Source organism: Pholcus phalangioides, unplaced genomic scaffold (assembly GCF_987345545.1).
Source record: "Pholcus phalangioides strain wild (caught in Gottingen) unplaced genomic scaffold, Ppha-v1.0 ptg000039l_1, whole genome shotgun sequence".
NCBI classification, from domain to species: domain Eukaryota; kingdom Metazoa; phylum Arthropoda; class Arachnida; order Araneae; family Pholcidae; genus Pholcus; species Pholcus phalangioides.
Window position 1 is genome coordinate 31,502,797 of NW_028301625.1, and position 24,313 is coordinate 31,527,109.

General features: G+C 36.3%; 1 protein-coding gene across 3 annotated transcripts in view; it reads left to right on the forward strand.

Moving 5' to 3' along the window:
* Window positions 1-24,313, forward strand: part of LOC149065845 (mitochondrial 10-formyltetrahydrofolate dehydrogenase) — a 121,287-nt gene that overhangs the window by 11,014 nt on the left and 85,960 nt on the right. For 2 of the 3 annotated variants that reach the window (XM_089254056.1, XM_089254055.1), the window contains exon 3: window positions 21,833-22,067. In XM_089254056.1, coding sequence (XP_089110182.1) covers window positions 21,833-22,067 — 235 coding nt within the window. Of the gene's footprint in view, window positions 1-8,488; window positions 8,794-21,832; window positions 22,068-24,313 lie in introns of those variants that run through there. The other variant, XM_089254057.1, reaches the window with a different exon arrangement.

Below are 24,313 nucleotides of genomic sequence, written 5' to 3' on the forward strand. Positions count from 1 at the left end.
GGAAAATTATTATTTGGCCGTAAAAGAGGGGTGACCGCATCTGAGGGGTGTGTCCGTTAAGAGGAGTGTTATTCTGTATGTTACTGCCAAAGCCCAAAATTGGCTAATTCGCGACGGGGCCACCCACTTCGCGAATTGGCCAATTTCGTTACATATTTACCGGCCAAATAAAAGACTCTGGACCTATAAAACAACGGTTGAAGTTTTATCCAACAGTCCGTTCGTGGTTAAGTTTGCAGTTAAGGGAAACCCCAGTAGAGCACATCAATATAGAACGACGGAGAGATTTCGATACCGTTCGACGTCGTTTACTGATGTCGTTCTACGTAAAAATGGCATATATTTGTCTGTATAGTTCGACGTAGCAAAATTCGACGTCGAACGGTGTCGGGTCAGATATAGTTCGACGTCGTTTACCGACACCGTTCGACTTAAAAATGGCAAAGATAGGGAATTTATTTTCGCGCTTATTTAACTTTATTTTTTCGTGCCGTCCAGTTTAATGTTTATTTTATCAGTGAAAATATCCACTAAATAAGCGGTTCTCAACCTTTTTTGACTCGCGCGGAGGCCTTTTAAGTAAAAAAATACTATGGCGGAGCCCTGTACGCCAATTTTTTAATTGTTCATCAAAGTTACTGATTTATTTTTACCATTTAAAAAATACTTATAATTATTTTTTTAAATTTTACTGTTTTTTTATTTTCCTCGAGTGGCCGCGGAGCCCCTGGAGAGTGCACAAGGAGCCCCAAGGGCTCTGCGAAACACCGGTTGAGAACCACTGCATTAAACTATTATGGGGTGGCGTAGACGAACAATGTAATAGGCAAGGGAGCCACGGGTGACAAAAGTATGAGAACCACTGCCCTACGATATTTACATAAAGGTAAAGTTAGTAGAGAACTAATAGCGGCGAACATGGAGCATTCCTTTATCTACATTATTCCTTATTCTACATTAATCGAGAACAACGAAACTGACAACCCTTCGTCATGAAGGTTAAAATCTAACTCCTCGAGAATGTCTTCGTCTCTCGATACAACTTAAATCTCACGTGTCTCGTGAATTAAAGTATTACTGTACATCCTTGTCAACAGCTTGCCTGTTACATATTTTAATTTCTAAAATTTTAAATATATATAGCAATAACGTATCATTGTCCTTAGAGATCGTTCGTTATTAATGTAGACTGACTAAAATGTTACACAGTAACTGAACTACTATTTTAGTCTATTGTCATGACGCGTCATATCATATCGCGAATGCGATATATGTAAATACTTCAAATTTTGGATGGCGCCCTTTCAGAAGAAATAATATCCCGGATGCAACTAGGGTCACCGATTTGGGAATTCTCATTGACGAGCGACTTAGGTTTTCTGAACATTGTTCAGCGGTGGTGAAAAAAGCGAATAGAATGCTTGGTCTCATTTTCAAAAAGGTCTCGCCGCGTTCTCCTAAAGTCATTCTTCCGCTTTTTCGAGGCTTAGTTCGTCCTGGACTGGAGTATGCTGTAAGGTTTTGGAGACCATACCTACAGAGGAACATAGACTTGGTTGAAGGGGTGCAGAAAAGAGCTACGCGTGTCCTTATTGACACACGGGACTTGAGTTATGAAGAGAGACTTCATTTTTTGAATATGTTTACATTGGATGAACGTAGGTGTCGAGGAGATGTGATCGAAGTGTTCAAAGTTTTCAATGGAATGGATAGGATGGACCATGAACTTTTAGTACACCGCCAATTGACTGCTTTTACAATTGGACACCAGTATCGATTGGTGAGGGACAATGCAAGGTTATGGTGTCGCAGGGAATTTTTCTCTAATAGGGTTGTTAATAAATGGAATAGCTTACCTCCGGAGGTAGTAAATTGTAACACAATTGACACGTTTAAAAAGAAATACGATAAACATGTTGGGGTAAATCGAGAAGCTATCCATGCTTAGAATAAGACAACCATAAGTATTCTTTATGGGCATTGTATAATATTTTATCACGTTTATATATTGTTTATAATTTTTGTTAATTGCATTTTTAATTGGGTTGCTGTATTTTTGAAATACATGACATCCATATTTTTATGGGCATTTTGCCTGTTATGGCGTTGCATTTGTATTTGTATAATAAAAAGTCCCTAGCTTCCCTGTGGATGGGTTTGAACGTGACCTTCAAAAGTAATACAGTTTGGTCCCATGTGTCCTAAGCTCTTCTCTCATCTCTGACTCCATATCTTACCAACCCATCACAACAGCACTGGCTGGAAGTTGCTATTATAACATTAATTTTACAAGTAATGTTTTTTATTTGTTTCCAATCATTTATTCATTTTCATGTATACACAAAAATTACAAAAGAAAACATTTGAGACATATTTATCATCTAGAGGCAGATAATTGAAAAAATTATATTATAATTAAGGAAATTATATATAATATAAAAAAACCACAATAAAGACAAATTAATCTAGTGTAATATATTATTTATTTAAAATTATAAATTTATACTATTAGAACAAAAAATACAAAATAAAAAGTATGCAACACAAAATGGTAAAATTCTCAAAGTATGGTATAAAAATAAAAACATCAAAGAAAAAAAAGTGATTTTAAGAGAAACACACAGATATACAACAAAAACAAGAGCAAATTTTTCTAAATTAAAAATTAGGAGCAATTATAAAGTAGCAATTAAAGTTACGGTGGATAAGTTCTTGCTCCTCCTAAAATACCAACGTTTACGATGTAAAACATACACAGTATAAGGATTCGATTATAACTAATGAAATGATTTTGATATATCAACATAATTAATCCTATTAATATCAAAATTTCATACGAACAATTGTTCATTCAAACATTTTTAATTTCCATTCAAACAAAAAATTGTACTCGACTTTAAATTTTCTCCAAATTTTTATTTGAAGGCACACGATTTGTTGATACATCAGCATATAGTGTATCTGATATATATCTTTGTCAGGTTCACGATATAGATCTATGTATTTCAAACTATATTAAAATAATTTATTGTCCCAAGTTGTTGTCCTTCAAAGTAAAGATTATTCACATGGAATCAAATACATATTCGACTGAAAAATTAAAGACTTGATCAATTAATATCATAAATAATTTGCACCATATAGGATGAGACCATTCTATATCGTATAGTTATGACATCTGATATTCCTCTGACATTTCGATATATAACGATATGGTCCAGATATTGTACTATATCGTTGTGCTACTGGGGCTCCAAGATATGGGGGGGGGGGGGGCATGACTATTATCCGCGTACATAACTTTAGATCAGAGGTTCCCAAACTTTTTGTTTCATTTCCCCCTCCTTCTTCACAATTTTTTTTAATCATCGCCCCCAACTCAAGCCAACCCATAGGATCCTGTTATATCCGTAGTTTCTACCAGTGCCGTCTAAACGCATGGGCCCACCCGGGCACGGCCCGGGGGCCTCAAGAGAAGAGGGGCCTCACAAAAATCAGAACCAATTGAAATTTTCGAGAATATGCCATGTAAGGGCCTCAGAAAAATCACTTGGCCCGGGGGCCCATGATGCTCTTAAGACGGCCGTGGTTTCTACAACACCTTAGACCTTTTTATCGTCCCCGGGGGCATGATTGCCTACTTTGGAAAACACTGCTCTAGATAAATCCGCTTATCAATAACTTCTGTGACAAATTTTTTTTCAATAGTTTACATTTTGCAGGGGGGGGGGCAGTGGCGTCGGAGCCGGGGGTGCTGTGGGTGCTGAAGCACCCACGATAATTTGTGGCATGCATCCGAGCACCCCCAGAATTGATTCAGAAATTAAAATTTCCGATATAAAACTAAAGACGAGCACCCACAGTTTCGAAACACTTCCGACGCCCCTGGGGGGGGGGGGGGGTAAGGCTGCAGTCAATATGGGATAGTTTTATTACAAAGGTAGTAAGGTGACAATAAATAGTCCTCCAAATATAACCTTGTTAATAATCAAAAATATTCTACAAGTTCCCACTGCTGAGATGAGCCAGGGCTTATCACGAGTGTACCGTGAATATCGGGAATCCGGTAAAAAAGTAAATCTACGACATCGCTGCGGCCGGAAAAAGATCATGCAAGAACGGGACCAACGACGACTGACGAGAATCATTAAACGTGACAGACGTGCAACCCTTCCGCAAATTGCTGCAGATTTCAATGCTAGGCCATCAACAAGTGTCAGCGTGCGAACCATTCAACGAGACATCATCGATATGGGCTTTCAGAGCCGAAGGCCCACTCGTGTACCCTTGATGACTGCACGACACAAAGCTTTACGCCTCGCCTGGGCCCGACAACACCGACATTGGACTGTTGAGGACTGGAAACACGTTGCCTGGTCTGACGAGTCTCGGTTCCAATTGCTTCGAGCTGATGGACGTGTATGGGTATGGAGACAACCTCATGAATCCATGGACCCTACATGTCAACAGGGGACTGTTCAAGCTGGTGGAGGCTCTGTGATGGTATGGGGCGTGTGCAGTTGGCGTGATATGGGACCCCTGATACGTCTAGATACGACTCTGACAAGTAACAGGTACGTAAGCATCCTGTCTGATCACCTGCACCCATTCATGTCCATTGTGCATTCCGACGGACTTGGACAATTTCAGCAGGACAATGCGACACCCCACACGTCCAGAATTGCTACAAAGTGGCTCCAGGAACACTCTTCTGACTTTAGACACTTTCGCTGGCCACCTAAATCCCCAGACATGAACATTATTGAACATATCTGGGATGCCTTGCAACGTGCTGTTCAGAAGAGATCTCCACCCCCTCTTACTCCTACGGATTTATGGACAGCCCTGCAGGATTCATGGTGTCAATTACCTCCAGCACTACTAAAAATTTAAATTCAAATAATTTTAATGAAATATCGTATAAAAATATCTGTACTGTTTTCATTAATTTTTTTAAATGTTTTTTAAAAGCTTGTGATGAAAGGAAATATTTTACCCTGTACCCCCCCCCCTAAAGGTAGGTCCTGTGTAAGGCCCCCCCCCCCTCTTTACTTCTCTTGTTGATCTGAAGCAACCTAGTAGAATAGATCGGGATTTCAGGACGTTGCACTGCTGAGGTGAGCACCTCTACCAATCAACAAAACAACCATCAATTGCCATTGTTCTTTATAATATTTTACTAACATCTTTTGCCACAGAAAAACTAAAAAAATAACTTTTTGATTCCTTAATAGTGCATGTACATTTTGAATGCCCAGAAGAGCATCGATCAAGTTGGTTTCAAAACCCCTTTCATCTAAACAATAACAACCACCCCTTTCATCTTCAATGCATGGTTTGCTGAGCTGTTTACTAATATGTGTAGCATATCTAAGTGCCCTGTGAGTTTCATTTCATTAAAATGTCAAATGTGGTCAAAATCTGGTCCAATTACTGATGCATCATTTTCCAAATCACATCAATGCTTTGATTAAAAGGATGAAAAATGATTCTATTAAAAATATATATCAGTGCGATGAATGCTCAATTAACAGGAAATTTTTGATAATTATGTCTTTAGTAGTATGAGATACTGTATTAGATTTGGTTGGAAATGAAGACAGGCGGGTCTGGTGCCCTGGGTGCTGAACCAGAAGGGGCGCCAAATTCACTCTTTAACTGCTTCCTCTACATGCAAGGGGGCGCCAAAATTCCAGCTTGCCTACGTGACAAAGTATCTAGTTGAGGTTCTGAATGAGGATACAGTATTGCATGAAGGAATTTGCTCCAGAATCACTTTTGTTTGTTGGAACACAATTTCCCATAAGTTTCTATGGAATATTGTTTGATTTATTCCAGGTATGGCTCAAAATTTAAAATACCAAGTTTTTTTTTAAAATACCAAGGAATTATAAAGACGATAAAAACTGACCAAACGCTAAAATGAATAGCTTTGAGAGCTATAAATGGGAATTTATAGGAGTATAAGATACAGATCTTTTTATTTTAAACTATGCACACAAACACCAGCTTTATTCTGCTTAAGCCAGTGTTAACACAGTCGAGTGTGTAGGTGTCCCCCATCCATTTGTGTTTTGGTACATCTGGGGAAAAGATTACAAAAAAGGGGATGTGAGTAAATCAATGGTCAAGTGACATTCTGACAATGATTAGCTTAAATTCATCTAATGATGCAGCTGATTTATGTCATTGCTTGCATTTGTATCAAAGAAAATGTTCATTAATCGCATCCGTTAGCCAAGGCAGAAAAACTATGGGAGAAAAAATTGTTAGCCAAGGTACTGTATCCTTGATAAACTGATATATTCGATTTTCTTCAAACCCGATTTGAATAAAGCCATGCCAATATGTTCTCATCCAAATGCTTAGATAATCTTCATTCCAATCCCTCCCTTCCTTGCTATTAAAAGCCAATATAAAACCCTATTTTTCCCTATTGGTGCTTACGTAATATTTGAACGGTTGTGAGAATAATAGAAATGCACAAATAATTATACACAGTGAGAGGGAAAAAATTTTTGAACACAAAATTTTTTATTAAGTATTTTTTATTATTTATTAAGTCATGTTATTGAATGACGTTTAACATAAATAAACAAAGTTGCACACACTATGTCATAGTCCCAAAGGCAATTAGAAATAAACATGATTTTATATATTTTGAAATTAAAAATTTTTTTTAATTGCTGCTTGTATTTCCATAGATTGAAAATGCTATTTTTCAAAGTATTCTGTAATACTGTGCAGATGTACGTGGTGTTTTGAATTTTTATACATTATAGAATAAGCAATTTCCTGATATAGCAGAGAGGATCAGACCATCAAAATCAATATGAGATCAGACATTCTATAACATTGAAGATAAACATATATATACAGTAGATAAACAGATATAAACTATAGAATAAACAATTATTCTAACAGCTGAGCGGATAAGGCCATCAATAAGACATTGCAGACACGATTCTACAATATTAAAAATAAACATGATCATGAATTAAATTTTTAATATTATAGACCGTGTTGCTCTGCCCAAAGAGACCTTTTTTACCCTTTCAGTGACAATCCTGAGATATCTTGTCAAACCTGATCTGCTTTATTTCTGTCACCCCGAAATATTTTGTCTTCTATTAAAATGTAGTGAAACTATTTTTACAATAAAATGTTTTCCATTCCCCTCCAACCAATCAACTGTTAGTGGGCAGAGTTAGCTATTGTTCTAGGTTAGATAAGAAGAAGAAGCGAGAAAAAAAAGAGAAATATATGCTCAATATATAAATAATACAAAAAGGGTTCTCTTCATAGAAAGCCACATACGTAATGGCGATTTTGCAATTTCAAATGTGGCAATTATAATGCTGATCAGGAAAATTTCAAAAACCATTTAAAGGGTTAAATGGGAGTTTGGCTTAGATTTGCACCTTAAAATTGAAAAACCAACTTAAGCTGACCATCCCAAACAGTGGGGCTAAAACAACTTTTAATAACTTACCACTAACCATGAGCTAATCCCAAAATATTGGTCTGAGGATGTGTTGTATCCACAGTGTGTACCAAGTCAAGAAAAACCTTAAGGGTTGTGGAAATGATTAGTTTTCTAAATTCAAAAGTCATAAGCTTGTCACAAAAGTTCAGCGATACAAGCAGAAATTGTACTAAACCACTTTGAAAGTGCTCGAAAAATGTTAATGAATTTAGACAGCTTTATTTTGTTTTCGGTTCCTTTTTTATTCCCACATTGAATAAATCATGGAAACGGCATGCGCGAAGAGACTTAGACATTGTAAATTCTATTTTATTTCATCCCAAAGATTTCTTTAATTCTATTGATTCATATTTAAAAGGGGTTGACAGAAATTAAACATATAGTTAATTACAGGAAAGCATAGGTGTACGTAGAATTTTCTCAAGGAGAGGATTTTCAGATTTTTTATCCTTCTTTGCAGGAAAGTATACTTACTGTAGAAAATATAATTACAAGAAAATGTACTTAATATGCAGGAAAAATAAGAACAGAAAGGTACATGTAATGTAGAAAAAGTAATTACAGGAAAATGTACTTTTAATGTAGGAAAAATTACAGGAAAATGTACTTTTAATGCAGGAAAAATAAAAAAAATATACGTAATGTAGGAAAAATAATAACAGGAAAATGTATTTAATGCAGGAAAAATAAAAACAGAATTATACACAATGTAGGAAAAATAATTATAAAAGAAAAATCAATTAACCTCAAATACATGAACCCAAACCAACCGGAAATTGATGGGAAAAAAATACTATGTAGAAAATATTACCATCAATGATGGAAAAAAATAAAGATGAGCCAGAAAAAAATGATAAAAGAGCGCAGAATATTACAAAATTACGGGAACGCGCTTGCGCATTGTAAGTTCCGAACAGTTTCCGAAGTACTGTACACGAAGTAACGACCGGTTCGAGAGTAACTCACTCCCGCTCCTCTATGATTGGCCAAGTTCACCAGGGAATGTCGGATTTTTAGCCGCTAGTGTTACGCCGGCGTTTGCCGTCGCTGCCATACGTAATGTTGGTGCCTACGACGGCATTTGCCGACGCGCAGACATTTTTCGGTCTTTTTCACCAGTCAAGTGGTTAAGACGGCATTTGCCGTCGCTGAGATACGTAATGGTGTTGCCTACGACGGCATTTGCCGACACACAGACTTTTCGGTCTTTTTCACATAGATATGACGAAATAATTTGTCATACATATGCTGCCATCCTTCTACTTTATTATCTCATCACTAGATGGAGTTGACAATTATAGTTCAAGGTCTGATATTATTATTACTATTATCTTTGTCATGCTTTGTAAAGCTGCATCCCCATCGTTTTTGTTTCAATTTCCAACTCCCTTGCGAAGATGTATCTGTTTTATTACTCATATATCTTTTAGCAAACGTTCAACTACTATGGTTCCACATAAATCCATAAACAGCATTTCTTTTAGTCACAGGACATTATGACCGCCCCCTCCCCACTTTTGGGATGTCATATTATGTCTCGACACATTCGAGCTATAAAAAAATATTTTTTAATATTTCAAACTTCCAAGAAAAGGGAAAAAAAAGAAAAAAGCGCGCGCATCTTCAAATAAAAGTGGGCAATGCGGGTAACGCCACGACCACCTAGATAACTAGGTTATGTAGGAGGTCGTGGTAACGCTCGGAGAAATTAATTGGACAGTTGACTGGGTAAAGCTAAGACGCCTTCATATACGTGTATTAAGGAGTTCTAGGTAAAGCACGTTTTCAACGATTTTCTCCATCGAGCTTGCTCGATGATTTTCCCGCTACTTCTCCAAACTTTGAAGACTTTTAAGCTGCGCGCGCTGTAGAAACCTGCTCCTAGGAAAACCCGACAGGTTTTCCATTCTTTTTCCCCCTTTAGCCAACTTTTCTTATGTATGTAAAACAACGTGTTTTTCAATTCGTTAAATAGCAGTGAGGGAGAAAAGAAAAAATTAAAATACTGATGAGGGGTAAAGGAATAGAGGAAAAAAATTATTTTTATTTGTGCAGTAGAGGTTCTCAATGTGCGGCATATTGAAAACGTAGTCCGCAACTTGAAACGAAAATTTACTTTGTTGCCAGAGGTCAACATCAGGACTGTAGCTGGCTTTCTCGTGACCCGGGCATACTTTTTTCTTGGGTTTTCCCTGAAAATATTGTTATTATGCAAAATAAGTGCACATTTTTGTGTGGGGCTCCCACTTAGTTTCGGGCCTGTGGCCCAGTATCTATTTTGTTGTCCCTTTTCCTATGATTTTTAACGAAAAAAGTAAACTCAGCACCCTTCCTGGTCCAGCGCCTGGGGAACCAGACTTACCTGCTCCTGACGACGAACCAAATTCTTCGATTCAAAACTTTTCCGATTTTCAATATAAATTTGAAAATTTTGAAAAACCCTCTTTTCTAATCATATTTTGTTTATTTCTACTACATTTGCTTTTAGCCTTTGTACTAATTAGTTTGAAACTATATTTTCCTTTAATGCGAGTATCTTGAAGGATATAACTAGGGTGACCCAGCCTAGTTACGGCCCTACCTCTGATTCCCCAAATGATGGGCCCATGTAAAGAAACGAAAATGATTATTTGTGCGCTAGTAATTAACAATAGTCTTTTATGACTATTTTGTTTGAAGCCGGCCATTTTTTTTATATTAAGCACTGACTGAAAAGTACTTTTATTTTTTCAAGTGTTTGACCAACAAAGTTAGAGTATGCCAAAATCTGCGATGTATGTCACTAAAGCCGCTTGAAAGTTACCGTTGACTCTTTAAACTCAATGCAGCTTTGTACATTGCAGAACAATCGGTGCTACTGCAGAACTATCTGGAAGAATTTTAAGAAAAATGTCAAAAACACTTATGGGAACTGCAGAACATTTCCAATCAGCCAAGGGCTTGTTGCAGAACGATGTAAAACATTCTGGTTCGGGGGTGTGACACAATTTAAGTGGTTTTTTCTTGTTCTTTCACTTTATCCAATGATAGTATTCAGAGCAAACTGCCCTTAGATAAGGTTAAGTTTTTTCCTTTGCTGCTTTATTCAAATTTACTTGAAATTATACTTACTTCAATCATACCAGATCAATTCCGAAAAATGATTAACAACCTTCTCATAGTGTTGTTAGACGACATCTGCGTATACTCATCATGAAATCTACTGATACAAAATCAAAAGAGTGACATGGACACAAAACATAAGCAACTTGACAGATCTTCAGACGTCGGTATCAAATAGCACGTGGAAGCGCTTTTCAGATAAGAAAAAGCAGATTACACAGACTATATATATATATATATAATTCTTGGAATTTAATTCTTAACAGAACAGCCAAAATGATGCTTTCATATTCTTTGAAATTTTGGAAAATTAAGAAGTTACAGCATTACTGCTGTGTACGAGGAATGCATTGTATGGTCAAGTACAGTGTAGTAGTAGCAGCAGCAGCGTTAGATTTTATTGAGCACAAATCTAGTCAAAATTTGAGATTTACTTTTTTTAAATTCCTGTTTTTTTCCCTGCAAACTATGTCTTATAACATTATACACTTATATATTTAATGGAATGACAAATAATTGCTTCTTATTAAATCTTTATACATACCACAATTTTTGTTACTAAGTTAAAACTACATAAAAAAAACTGGTCTGTAAAGCTATGCCTTATAAATCTTATATACATTTCCTGTTTAAACCGTTTTCCTGCTCACAATTTTTAGTCATGGTTTCTTGAAAAACGTGATAAACAGGATCAACTGTAATAATATAGGTATCTTAAATAAAATTTAACAAATCAGATAAAAATAAAATTTTTGTTTGTTAAAAAAAAACCAAGCATTATATAGTCAAACCTCTTTATTTCAAAACTGACTGGACTAAAAAAAATTGAGATAGGGTTTTTGAGAAATCGAATTTTTTTTAGTAAGAAAGGAAAAATGTCAAAAAAGGCAAAAAATTTGATTGATTTTTTAAACTAAAAAAATGCTGTATAATATTTTACTACATACTGATGGAATTTATTGGTTAAGTTACACAATCTTCAATCACACTATATGCAAATACACTAAAATACATTCAAATTTTTTTTCAAGGATTTTTTAGTAATGCCCTAATGTTCTGAAATTCCATTTTAAACATTCTTCTGCGATTCATTGAAATTTGAGTGGTTTGCCAAATCTGATTCCATTGCTGAGATGATTGGTTTAAAACCCATAGCTTTCTTGAAGCAACTTTGAATTATCTGTGGACTGACTTTTTTTTCCCCATGCTAACAAGCCATCCACACATGGCATCCACCCCTCTGTCAATCACAGTATCTGCCTATGATCGACAAGATCCATCAACACATCCCAACACGGGCTGTAATACGAATAATCCTTTCTTATCAGTTCTTTTCACCTCCAGAGAAAAACCAAAAAAGAAATTTTTGTGCAAGAAAGAAAATGAAAATTTTAAAGTAACTTCAAATATTTTATTTAGACAGGAAAAATGGCAGTGCCTTCGTAAGGAAAGACAAAGAGAATACAAAACTACAAAAGGTAAACAAAAAGAACATTGCCACACATATGTAACATAATACACACTCTAAGGGGTGAACAAGATTAAGTTAAATACTATTGGGGGACTACTAGATTAACAATACTCCCCCTCACACCAAAGAGTCAATTGAGTCCTAACATTTTTCGAAACATGAACAATTTTTGAGGTGTTAAACTTTTTGTCAAAATGTCTGCTTCCATTTCTTCAGTGGGCTTGTACTTCACTGATACATCACCAGATGCCACCTTTTCTCGAACAAAATGTTCTTTGATGTTAATATGTTTCGATTTTGAACTAACAATTGTATTTCTTGACATGTTGCTTGCTGATTTATTGTCATTATATATAATTATCTGGCTTTGATTCAGTTCCAATTCATTTATCAGTTCTTTCAGATGAATCGCTTCTCTGGTAGCTTCTGTAAGGGACATATATTCAGCTTCACATGATGACAGAGCCACGGTTCTCTGTTTCCTTGATTCCCATGATATAGCAGAACCTCCAAACTTGAAACAGTAACCAGTGTAGGACTTACAATCTTCACTACATGAAGCCCATGTTGCATCAGCATATCCAACTATCATCTTCCCAGTCTTTTGGTATACTAATGATAGATTCTTGGTACCTTGTAAATATCTGAGAATTCTTTTCGCTGCCATCTAATGTGATTTTTCATGGCAATTATTGTATTGGCTCAAATAGCTAACAGCGTATGTGATGTCAGGTCGAGTACCTACAGATAAATACATAAGTGAACCAATAAGGCTTTGAATTTCAAATGTTATATTTTTTCCTTTTGACAGTTTGAGAGATGATTCCATCGGAGTAGATATTGGCTTACATTCTGACATTCCAAATCTTTCAAGAATACTTGTGATGTACTTTTGTTGAGACATTATTATCTTTCCATCTTTACGTTTGAATTCGATTCCAAGACAGTACTGCAGTTCACCTAAGTCATGCATTTCGAAGAATTTCATAAGTTCAATTTTCAATTTTTCAAACTGTTGGACCTTATTCGTGGCTATAATGAGATCATCCACATATATTGCAACAATAGTTTTCTCTCCCCCTTTCAATGAAGAGTATAGACATGGATCAGCATTTAGTGATTGAAACCCAAGTTCCTTGAGTTTTTTGTCAAGTTTTGTGAACCATTGATGACTTGCTTGTTTCAGTCCATATAATGTCTTTTTCAAATGACAGACGTTATGTGTTTCATCATTCCTCAGATCAGAAAGCATCTTTCTGGCTTTCATGAAGACTGTTTGATCAGTGTCTGAGCTGTGTTCCAGCATTATTTCAAAGACAAGTTTTTCAAGCATCTCTGGTTTTTCCATGAAAATGCCCTCATCAATTTCTTCATTTAGAAATGCTGTAGAAACATCTAGTTGATGCAAATCCAAATCTTCTTCAATAGCTAATGCCAGTAATAGCCTAATTGAACTTAACTTCGCTACAGGAGCATATGTTTCATTGTAATCGAGTTCTGGGCGTTGGTCATAACCTTTTGCAACTAAGCAAGCTTTTCTTCTCTCAAGATCTCCATTAGAATTGTACTTGTTCTTCAGAACCATCTTACATCCAATAATGTTCATCGAATTTTGCTTTTGAACAATTTCAAAAGTATCATTTTTTAAATGTGAAATAATTTCTTTTTTCATAGCATCAATCCATAACTGAGCATCAGGACCTTTGAGTGCTTCTTTCAATTCACAATAAGCTGGCATTTCATAGTCATTAAACCAAATCGGCTGTCTTCTTGCTCTTTGGATTCTAATTTCATTCTTATCTTCAATTCCATCAGGTTGGTCTTTATCATCTCCATCAATATGTTGATTTTCATCAGATTCTGAGGATTCATCTTGATCAGAGTTTAACACAACATCAAATACTTCACCTATATTTTCATTTGGGACAGGAACTTGAAATTCTGTTTTGTTGGACATTTTTTCTTTTCTTTCTAGAAGGTCGTCAACATTATTTAAGTTCTTGTCATTGTAGAAAGTGTTCAGTACTTTCACATCTCTGGCTATTTCTATCTGCTTTTTGTTATTCATCCATATTCTATAAGCTTTTGAATATTCAGCATAACCTACAAACATGCCAACATTACCTCTTGGATCGAACTTCCCTTTTTTTCTTTTCTTGTCTAGGACATAAGTCTTTGATCCAAAAACTTGTAGATGCTTTACCATGGAATTCTTCCAGTCCATCTTTCAAAAGGTGTTTTATGCTTAATCACTCTTGAAGGCATTCTGTTACATAAATAATTTGCAGTATTGATGGCTTCGGCCCAAAGTGAAGGTGGAGCTTTAGATTCAATTAGCATGCATCTTGCTTTATCTAGAAGAGTTCTGTTTTTCCTCTCAGCTAGACCATTTTGTTCTGGCGTATATGGTGCAGATAATCTGCTCTTGATTCCACATGCTTTTAGGAAATCATTGAATTCAGTACTCCAACTCCATTGTCACTCTGCAAATGTTTGATCTTTTTGCCAGTGTGATTTTCAACTTAATTTTTATATTCTTTGAAGAATTTCAGCACTTCATTTTTGTCTTTCAGGAAGTACACTTTACAATATCTGGAACTTTCATCAATAAAAGTTACAAAGTATTTTGATCCGCCAGGAGATGTTACTAGCATCGGCCCACAAACATCTGAATGCACTATCTCTAACAAGTCCAGTTCTTTTGGAACTGTTCTTCTCTCAAATCGGACTTTTGTCAGCTTTTCTTGAATGCACGCTTCACAGTCATTCCGTTTTTCATTCAGATTAAAATACATTCCTTGAACTGCATTGTTTCTTTGTGCAGATTTCAGGTTGACTTCATTGATATGACCTAGTTTCTTGTGCCAGGTCATGATCTTAGATTGTGCTGTATACCTTGAATTTTCTGGTCGATTACTAGCAGGGGCGGGCTTGAGTGTTTTGCGGCCCAGTGCGAAAACAGCTTTGCAGACCTCCGAAATAATTTTTTCCGATCCTTAAGTACCCACTTAACTGAAATGGTCTCAGACCCCCAGGGTTTTTCAGTGCCTATGCCAGAGACTCTGCTGAAAATGTGGGTGCCATGTCAACAATAACAACTGTACACAGTGCACCACACAATGGAAGGGCTGTGAGGGCTAGACAACGGGTTGTTTATCCGAAGTTACAACTAAATACTCTTTCAGCTGTGGCAAGCATGCATTTTGCCACCCCCCCCCCGTGTAGTTTTAAATACAGTACGTCGTTAGGGTGCTCTTTTTTGTCTAGCGCCCGGGGCTACAAACCCACGTGCACTCAGCTTGGGCAGAGCCTGTTTCCACACATGGGTAAATGGGACACTTGCCCACAGATTATTCAGGCCACCGAAATTGGCTGCATTTTGCATTGTAGGTATGGATCCCTCCCCACGCCTCTGCCTCAAAAGAACCTATGCATAAAGGTGCCCCCCCCCCAAAAAAATTAATATTTGCCCAGGGCCCGCACTTATGAGAAACAGGTTTTGGGTTTGGGAGGGGCTTGTCAAAATCCTAGACCTCGAGGGTCCCTTGTCTTGGACAGAATTGTAAGCTATTGCTTTGTTAAGAAGTCACTCCATGCAATCAAAGTATCTTTCTCTATCAAACTACTTTGCTCTATGTAATCAAAGTGTTTTCAATTCATTTTGCGGCCCCTAAAATTTAGCGGCCCGGTGCGACTGCACCCTTCGCACCTGCCTAAGTCCGGTCCTGATTACTAGCATCGTATGTGTACAGACCATTTTTCTTGGGTACAATCAAAGCTATTTCTCCTTTTTGGTTTTTAACAAGAGCTTCATTCTTTTTGAAAATGACAGTTCCTCCATATTCAGTGTTTTGTTCACAGATAATAAATTTGTCATCAGTTCAGGAACATACAGTGTATTCTTCAATGTAACTGTAGAGTCTCTGTTGGATTTCAGTTCTATAGTTCCCTTTCCTTGGAATTTGGTGTTTTGACCTACAACCGCTAGATTTATCATTCCAGTATCATGGTCCTCGATGAGATTTTTGAAACTGGAGTCATCACAACACATGTGAGATGTGCTTCCACTATCCAAACACCAGAATGATTTGGCTTGTGGTTTGTCTACAAGTGATGACAGACACTTCTCTTCTGCTTTGAAGGAAGAGTTATCTTTTTTAACATTCTTTGACCAGCAGTCCCGAGCAAAATGTCCAGGCTTTTGGCACTTGTGGCATCGAAATCGTGTTTCTTTTTCACTTGATAATGTTTTTGTATCCCAAAACTTGTGGTGTGGTTTCCCTTTTCCATAAAATGCATCTTCAGGTTGCCTTTCAGCCTTGGAATGCGAGCTGCTTGCTTCACTTTCCTCAATTATCTTTATTTTCAGATCTTCTGGTCCTGGCAATTCATCTCTTTTACTATCATTGGGCTTGGCCTTTGAGATAGAGTTTTTCGAAAATTATACTTCGAGACAGAGAAGTGAAAATTCATTGATTTAATACGGAAAATGTAGTGATTTTTTTCATTTTTTGAGATATAGAGTTTTTTTAGAAATAGAGTTTTCGAGAAAGAGGTTTGACTGTGTATTAAGGTTGAAATTAACGCAAACATTCACACAGGGACTTCTAAAAAAATTTGTTAAATCATGGAATTAGTTATATTGGTGGTACAATTATTTTATATTATGTCTAGTATATTATATGTTTAATATACTGGATGATTCAAAAATAATCATTTGGTTTCAAAGTAATATACGGGGTGATTATAAAAAAAATATCCCAGCATATGGGCCCCTAACTATCATACCATTCACAGAAACTGAATGCAATTTTGGCATAAGGTATTTTGAGGTATGCGCTCAAGAATGATATGGAAAACAACAGTGTCACTCTAACAGTTATGGTTACAGTGTGAAAATTTCGAAAATATCAAATGGCAACACCAAGTTTTTTTGTATTGGAATGTGATCTCCATACTGAAAAACACTAAATAGCGTTGGAATGGCACCTGTAGCACGAAAATCCCCGGAGCTAGGCAAGGAAAAAGTAAAAAAGACTTTGCCGTGCACCAGAGCATTAATGTTCGTTTCATTCGTCACACCGTTTCTTCGGCTGAGATCCCAGCCTGATTAGTCCTCCACAAGGTCATGTGGGAAATTTGTGAAACACAATAAAATGCTTTATTTTATGCTGCTTCTCTGTCCTTATTGGTTGTCCTCACTTTTAGCCTATCTACCGCCGGTGATTTTCATGCTACAGTTGCTGTTCGAATGCTATTTAGGGTTTTTCACAATGGAGATCACATTCCAATACAAAAACTTGGTGTTGCCATTTGATATTTTCGAAATTTTCTCACTGTAACCGTAACTGTTAGAGTGACACTGTTGTTTTCCATATCATTCTTGAGCGCATACATCAAAATACCTTATGCCAAAATTTCATTCAGTTTCTGTGAATGGTATGATAGTTAGGGGCCCATATGTCGGGATAGTTTTTTTATAATCACCCTGTATTTCAAAAAGTATTACAGATAGCAAAATGGATAATACCCCGTAAGCAGCGAATGCATTTCCGGTTTTTCACCACTGCTTATAAGTGCTTTATTTGTCCCCCTTTTGTTGCGTGGCACACATCTATATGGTAGTCTGATTCATCCCCAAATGAAAAAGTCACAAACAGTAAAGATCAGGAGACCTTAGAGGCTCATCTGATGGATGTCGACTTTGCTCTATATTTTCATTGGTATGCTCCTTGCACTGAAACAATCGATGAAGATTTTGCATATTCAAAAACAAAATACTTTTGGAATATTGAATGTGTAAGAATAAAAATTTTACCTTTTTACTTCATGATATCCTGTTTAGTACCGAACAGTAAAATTTATGAGTTTCAAATTGTATTTTTTAAATCCTGATGATTATTTTCGAATCTGTGTATGTATAGGCCTATTTTGTTCTAATATGAGAAATAGACTTGCAACAGTTGTTTTCCAAAAAACTGGGAAATAAACTGCAAATATGAAGACCGTGGGGGCGCAGTAGCCCAGGTCGGTAAGATACTCGCCTAAAGTACCAAAGGATGTTTAGAGGTGTCGCGAGTTCGATACCCGGTTCATCCTTGTCAGAAAACTTTCCTGACACAGGGGTACAAAAAAAAATGGTGACATGACCGCAGCAAAAATTGCTACCGCGCTAACCTCCCCATCGAGAGGTTAGTGCACCAACCTCTCGACGAGTATAAAAAACAAGCCTGCCATTCGGAATCAGCATTAAATTGTAGGTCCCAGTCTAATTAGCCCTTGTGTGTAGAAAATGACAGTGGTGCGACAAAAATTATCAAATGAAGACCGTGAATATGAAACCTGCAAATACAGAGAGCTGAGACTATAAAATATAAGATTATCTTTATGGAATATACTTTTGAATCCTTTAACCCTTTAAGCCTGAGCTCGAATGATTGTGTTGGTGAAATACTTAAACATTTATGTTTTCAAGGATTTCCTTGTCTTCATGGAGTATATATTCATTCTTGCAATCTCAAGTTCCCCTTAAGGTTTTTCTTGTGTTGGAGGTGTGCCATCTTAATGTGTTGACTTACTTGTGGACTTTTTGCCTGTGGACTTCGAGTGCATAAGTGGCTTCGTGATGATGAGATTTAGTGCCATGATTTTCTAACAGTAAGAATGAATTGTTAGGCAGGCACAGGGGCGGTCTTAGGGCAGTGCACCGGGTGCCAAATGAGAAGGGGCGCTTAGATATACATTACTGACAAAATATTTTAAGATACGTATTTAAAAAAATAACTATAAAATATACACGAAAAATGATCGAGATGAGAAAAAGAATTGGAGGTTTGAGTGTTTATAATATTACGGGTTTTTTTTTTTTTGAAAAGGAAAGAATCGATGGGCAGTGCACCTATATAAGTACAGTACATAGCGATTTTGGTCAGATAAAAATACACACTCTCTCTCTCGAGCTCTTCTCTTTTCTTTCTCTTTTGTTGTGCTGTAAAAATAAAAATAATGAAGGAATCACCCTCGATCACTCACTTTTTCTACTAACGCGAGCAAAAGTGTTCTCCTGTGTTGTGGGGAGTATTGCAGAAACTGGAAGGTGTCTTCCGATGTGGGAAAGATTTTGAGCCAGAGGCCTTTCATACCTCTTTTTTCCCGACTTGTATTACTTGTATTAAAAACGCAGAATCGAATCGCCAACACAGTAATGTATTTGAAAAAAAAAATATTGAATGAATATTTTTTTAAAAATTAATGAATTAAGACCTATGATTTGCTGACCATTTTAAATAGAGATTTTGCACTTCGGCCTCGTTCCTACCTATCACACGAGGAGAAACAAAAATTTGCTCACACTAGAAAATCCATGCACTTTGGTGCCCAGATCACTGGCCATTCTCCCGACTTGCCAGACTTTCCTATTTGTTCAACCAGGGGAAGCTCTGTGGCACTGGGTGTGCTCTAGAAGGGCGTGAAATCCAAAGTGAAAGGGCGAAAAAAAATTTGGAAAATTATTTGTGCCGCTGTAGGAGGGGCACCAAGTCTGAGGTAGAAAGGGGGAAAAATAGTTAGGGGAAATGATTTCTGCCCCCTCTAGTAGGAGTGCCAAATCCAACGTAAAAGAGTGAAAGAAATTACAGAAAATGATTTCTGCTCGCTTTAGGAGGGGCATCATATCCGAAGTGGAAACGCAAAAAAAAAAGAAATTAGGAAAATTTATTTGTGCCCTCTAAGAGGGGCGTCAAGTCCGAGGTAAAAGGGCGAAAAAATGGGAAAATAATTTCTACCCACTTTAGGAAGAGAGCCAAATCCTAGGTAAAAGGGCAGAAAAAAATTCGACATGATATGTCATGACATAAAATATCGCTGTTCCTTTGAACACATCGAAACAAAAAGATTGAAACAAAAGTTTTTTTTAATTAGAGGAAGTCAGGGACATAAAAATAGGTCCTACTTGGGTAGAGATTTTGTCTCGAGCCGCCCCTAAGTGCAACGTGTGTGTGTGGACTTGAAAATTGTAACAAACCGTACATACACAACTGAACATCTTTTCGGAGTTTCATGGATTTTGTTCCAGATACCCGGTGAGTAACGGTAAAGCTTCCTATGAGGCTCCTAGACAGTATCTCTGGTAAGGTGTGACCACAATGGGACTTTAAAAGGACATCTTTTTGCTTTCAAGAAACTAATCAGGAACGTATATTGGAAGTTCAATTTGATTTTTTTAAACAGTTTTGTAAACCAGATTCCACAATCATGACCCCCCCCCCAAATTCTGTTTTTTAAACTAAAAACAAAACCTATCGAATTTTGCTGCTTATAATCCGCAGATGCGAACTTCGCTAATGTGAGTAAAAAAAGGCACCATGTAGTCTGCAGCGGTATATAACCCACATGAGAGAAAATTTAATTTATCAATATAAAATCGCTCTCATGGAGGAGGGGGGTTGTTTAACACGGTTTTGTACAGAAAATGTCTATTTTGGTACTGGCATCTACCCATCTATAAATATTTAAAAAATATGTTATTGTAAATAAATTTTTAACGTAATTATAACTAATGAAACCTATCAGAAAAAAAAGTTGTAAATAAGATGTGCAGTGTTTTATCCACACTCTAAAGCCGCTTCAAAGTTAAAACTCTTCATGCAGCTTTGATCCACACTAAGAAATTCATTTCTGACGTTTTGTTTTTATTTCAACGTAATTTTTTTAAACGTATAATCCACGGGCTATAAGCAGCAGAATAGGGTAGGTCAATTGGGACTTCCACGGAAATATAGAAATAAAGTAGTATCTCACATATCTAAAATAAAGACGGGGGCAGCGGCAAATCCATTTCGAATAAGAGAAATTTCGGATGTGTATTTATGTATATTTGAAATGAGGTTTTTGGAAGCTGATGAAATATAAGAAATGTTACGGTAAATGCATTGAATCGGTATAGTATATCAGTAATGCATAATCACCAATCGTCTGGTTAAGTTTGATAAATTTTGCAAGATTTATCACTTTTACTGGCGATTATGCATAATTCTTTTAAACCCTGTATGCACAAACGTGCGGGTTGCTACTTTTCACTTAAGATATTTTTTTAAACTCAGGGATGTCCAGCCCAAACTTCAAAAATTGTGCGTTATCGTTGAGATTAAAACCAAAGTCCCTGAGGTTAAAAAAAAATCTGGAGAGAAAAATAACCCCTTCTCAGTGCCGTTTTAACACATGAGCTCCCGTATTTTACGGGACAGTAATGACTAGCAAAAATTGCCTCCTCCGACACATCACTCTGAATCCACACCTGGGAGGAGGGGGTGCACTGACTACTGTTTTTTCACCGGGCGCAACTAGGTCTAAGACCGGCCCTGGGCAGGCACTTTCAGTTATCTGAGGATGATGTCACTCTCCGCTATCCATATGAAAATTTTTAAAAGCTGGCTGATGCAAAGATATATTTAGGAAAGAGAGGACATCCAACTGCCTTTGCAGGAAATCGAACCCACGTCCTTTCACTTTCTGAGTGAACGCCCTAGACATAACTTTCAGTTATGTGGGGAATTCCCCAGAATATCACTAATGCTGCATGTTGACACCTCTTCCTGCTATATCTATCTTTACATTTCTATGCAACCTTGGGGGAAGCTATAATTAGCATTTAGTATATTAAATAAACATGTCAATATATTTTATTGTGTTTGAAAATTTCTTTGCATTTTTTAATTTTTTTTTTACTTGACATTCACTTTATGTTGATTCTTTTTATAATGACTTTCCAACAGCTTCAGTGGCTAAAAAAGATGGTGTAAAAGTTTTCAAGATACCTCGATGGAGAGTCAAAGGAAAATCAATTCCTGAAGTCATTGAACAATACAGGTCTTGTGGTGCAGAACTAAATATTTTGCCTTTTTGTACACAATTTATACCAATGGAAGTAATAAATTTTCCGAAGCACCAATCCATATGTTATCACCCATCATTGTTGCCTAGGCACAGAGGGCTCTCAGCTGTGAATTGGTGGGTTATTTTCTACAAGTTTCATGGAAAAAATTTGATTTTTTCATGTTTATATAGGTCTGTACAGGACCAGCGTAAAATAACTTTACCAATATACGAGCCCCTAGTGGCTACAAGAATCAATGAATGCAAATGAAATTCAAGATATGGGTTTTTCAGAGTATGGGCTCCAGAATGAGTAGAGAAACAAAAACATATAGTTGTGGTTACAGCAACAAAATTTTGAAAAATTCAAATGATAACACTCGCTTTTATGCATTGCAAAGTGATAAGTAAAAACCATAAATGACATTATAATGGTACCTGTAGTACCATAAAATGCCAGAGCTATACACGCACAGACAAAGAAACAACCAATAGAGATCACTTTTCTGCCACTAAAAGTTTTCTTCTGAGGGGTTAGCACAGGGCCAGAACTAGAGGGGGCAATTTTAGGGGTGGCAATTCTAGGTGGGAACAAAGAACACTGTTATTAAATGATCATATTTTAAATTTGGTGGGGGGTTGCAAAATAATGTTTAAGCGTAATAATGTTAATGTCTGGTGGCAAGAATCCTAGTTACTATGACCTGGTTATTACAACCCTGGGTTAGCACACCAACCCCTTGGTGAGATCTTCTTTGCCTGTGTACTGCGCCAATGTTTACAATGCTACAGTAAAAGCAAGTGTTTCTATTTGAATTTTTCAAATTTTTGTTGATGTGACTGTAACCATGAGAGCTTGTTTTTTTTTTCAATGCAATTTCAATTTTATTCATCACATAAACAGACTTACATTGCTCAAATCAAAGAAAATCCATCCAAGGGATTGTTGTCTATCCATACTGGTGGACACAATCATTGTTGAGTTAATTTGCAAGCACGAAAAGTAAATAAAAATAATTAAATAATCATAATTTAAAAAAATAAATAACACAAAACAAAAGAAAAACATAGGACAAAGAAATCATCTATGAATATGACAGATACATACAGTGGCGTCGGAGCCGGGGGTGCTGTGGGTGCTCAAGCACCCACGGTAATTTGTGGCATGGATCCGAGCACCCCCAGAATTGATTCAGAAATGAAGATTTCCGATATAGAACTAAAGATGAGCACCCACAGTTTCGAAACACTTCCGACGCCCTTGGATACATATACATTCTAATATCTCGTTTTTCCGTTTTAGTTTGTTGATGTTTTTTACTACTAAGTAAATGTGTTCCTTATTATTCATTATAAATTTGCAATGTATCATCCAGTATGGGTCTCTAGATCCCTTGGATGATTTTTTTGTTTCATCTTGTATTTATATAAAAAAAATTAAAACAATAAACATACATATACACATGCACAAAATATTACATTGATTTAAATTTTGATGAGTGATTTGTTTTATTCATATAAAATAAATTATAAATGAAGCAAATAATTAGTATTAAAATAAATAATGGCAACATCGGAAAATGAGATTAAAATTTTTTCGAGTGATGGGGTAGTGATGGTGTTGTTTTCCAAGAGCTCAATTGAAATAAGGGAAAAATATATTGAATATTAAAAATACCTTTCAATGTCATTTATGGAGAGCAAATATTGTTTGAGACGTTTTTTTTCAATACAAATAATGAAGTGCAGTCAAGAGTTTCAGATGGCAGATTGTTGTAAAATTTTGGAACAAGAAACGTGAAATGATTTCTCTTTACTGTTTTATGAATAAGTAGTATACATAATGTATTGCTAAATCTACTCTATGTTTTTGAAGTATTGAAGGGTAGGTCGAGTTGATTTTTACTTAGAAGGATTATCGATCTGTGAAAATATAGATAACAAAGCAGTAGGGTATATTTAGGTGGCAAAAAAGTTTGTATATAGGAGTGGAATAATCATTAGTAAGTGCTCCAATTATTAATTTTTGTTTTTGAATAATGGGGCATAAAGTGCTTATGTAATCGCTTCCCCATACAGTCAGGCTATATAATAGATGTGAATGAATAACAGCATAATAAAATGACAATAGGGAAGGTCGATTTACATAGGTAATAGAATTTGTATAGGATGTATTGAAGTTTTGATTGTATATGTTTTACATTTTAGGTTTTATCTATATGTACACCAAGATACTTTATTGAAGATACTTGTTCTAAAGATGAGCATGTGCATGTTCTCTTCATTCTCAAGCACATGCTTTGAAACACCTATATCTCAAATTTCAATCTCATTCATTGATTTTTGCAGCCACTAGGGGCTCATGTATCGACAGTTATTTT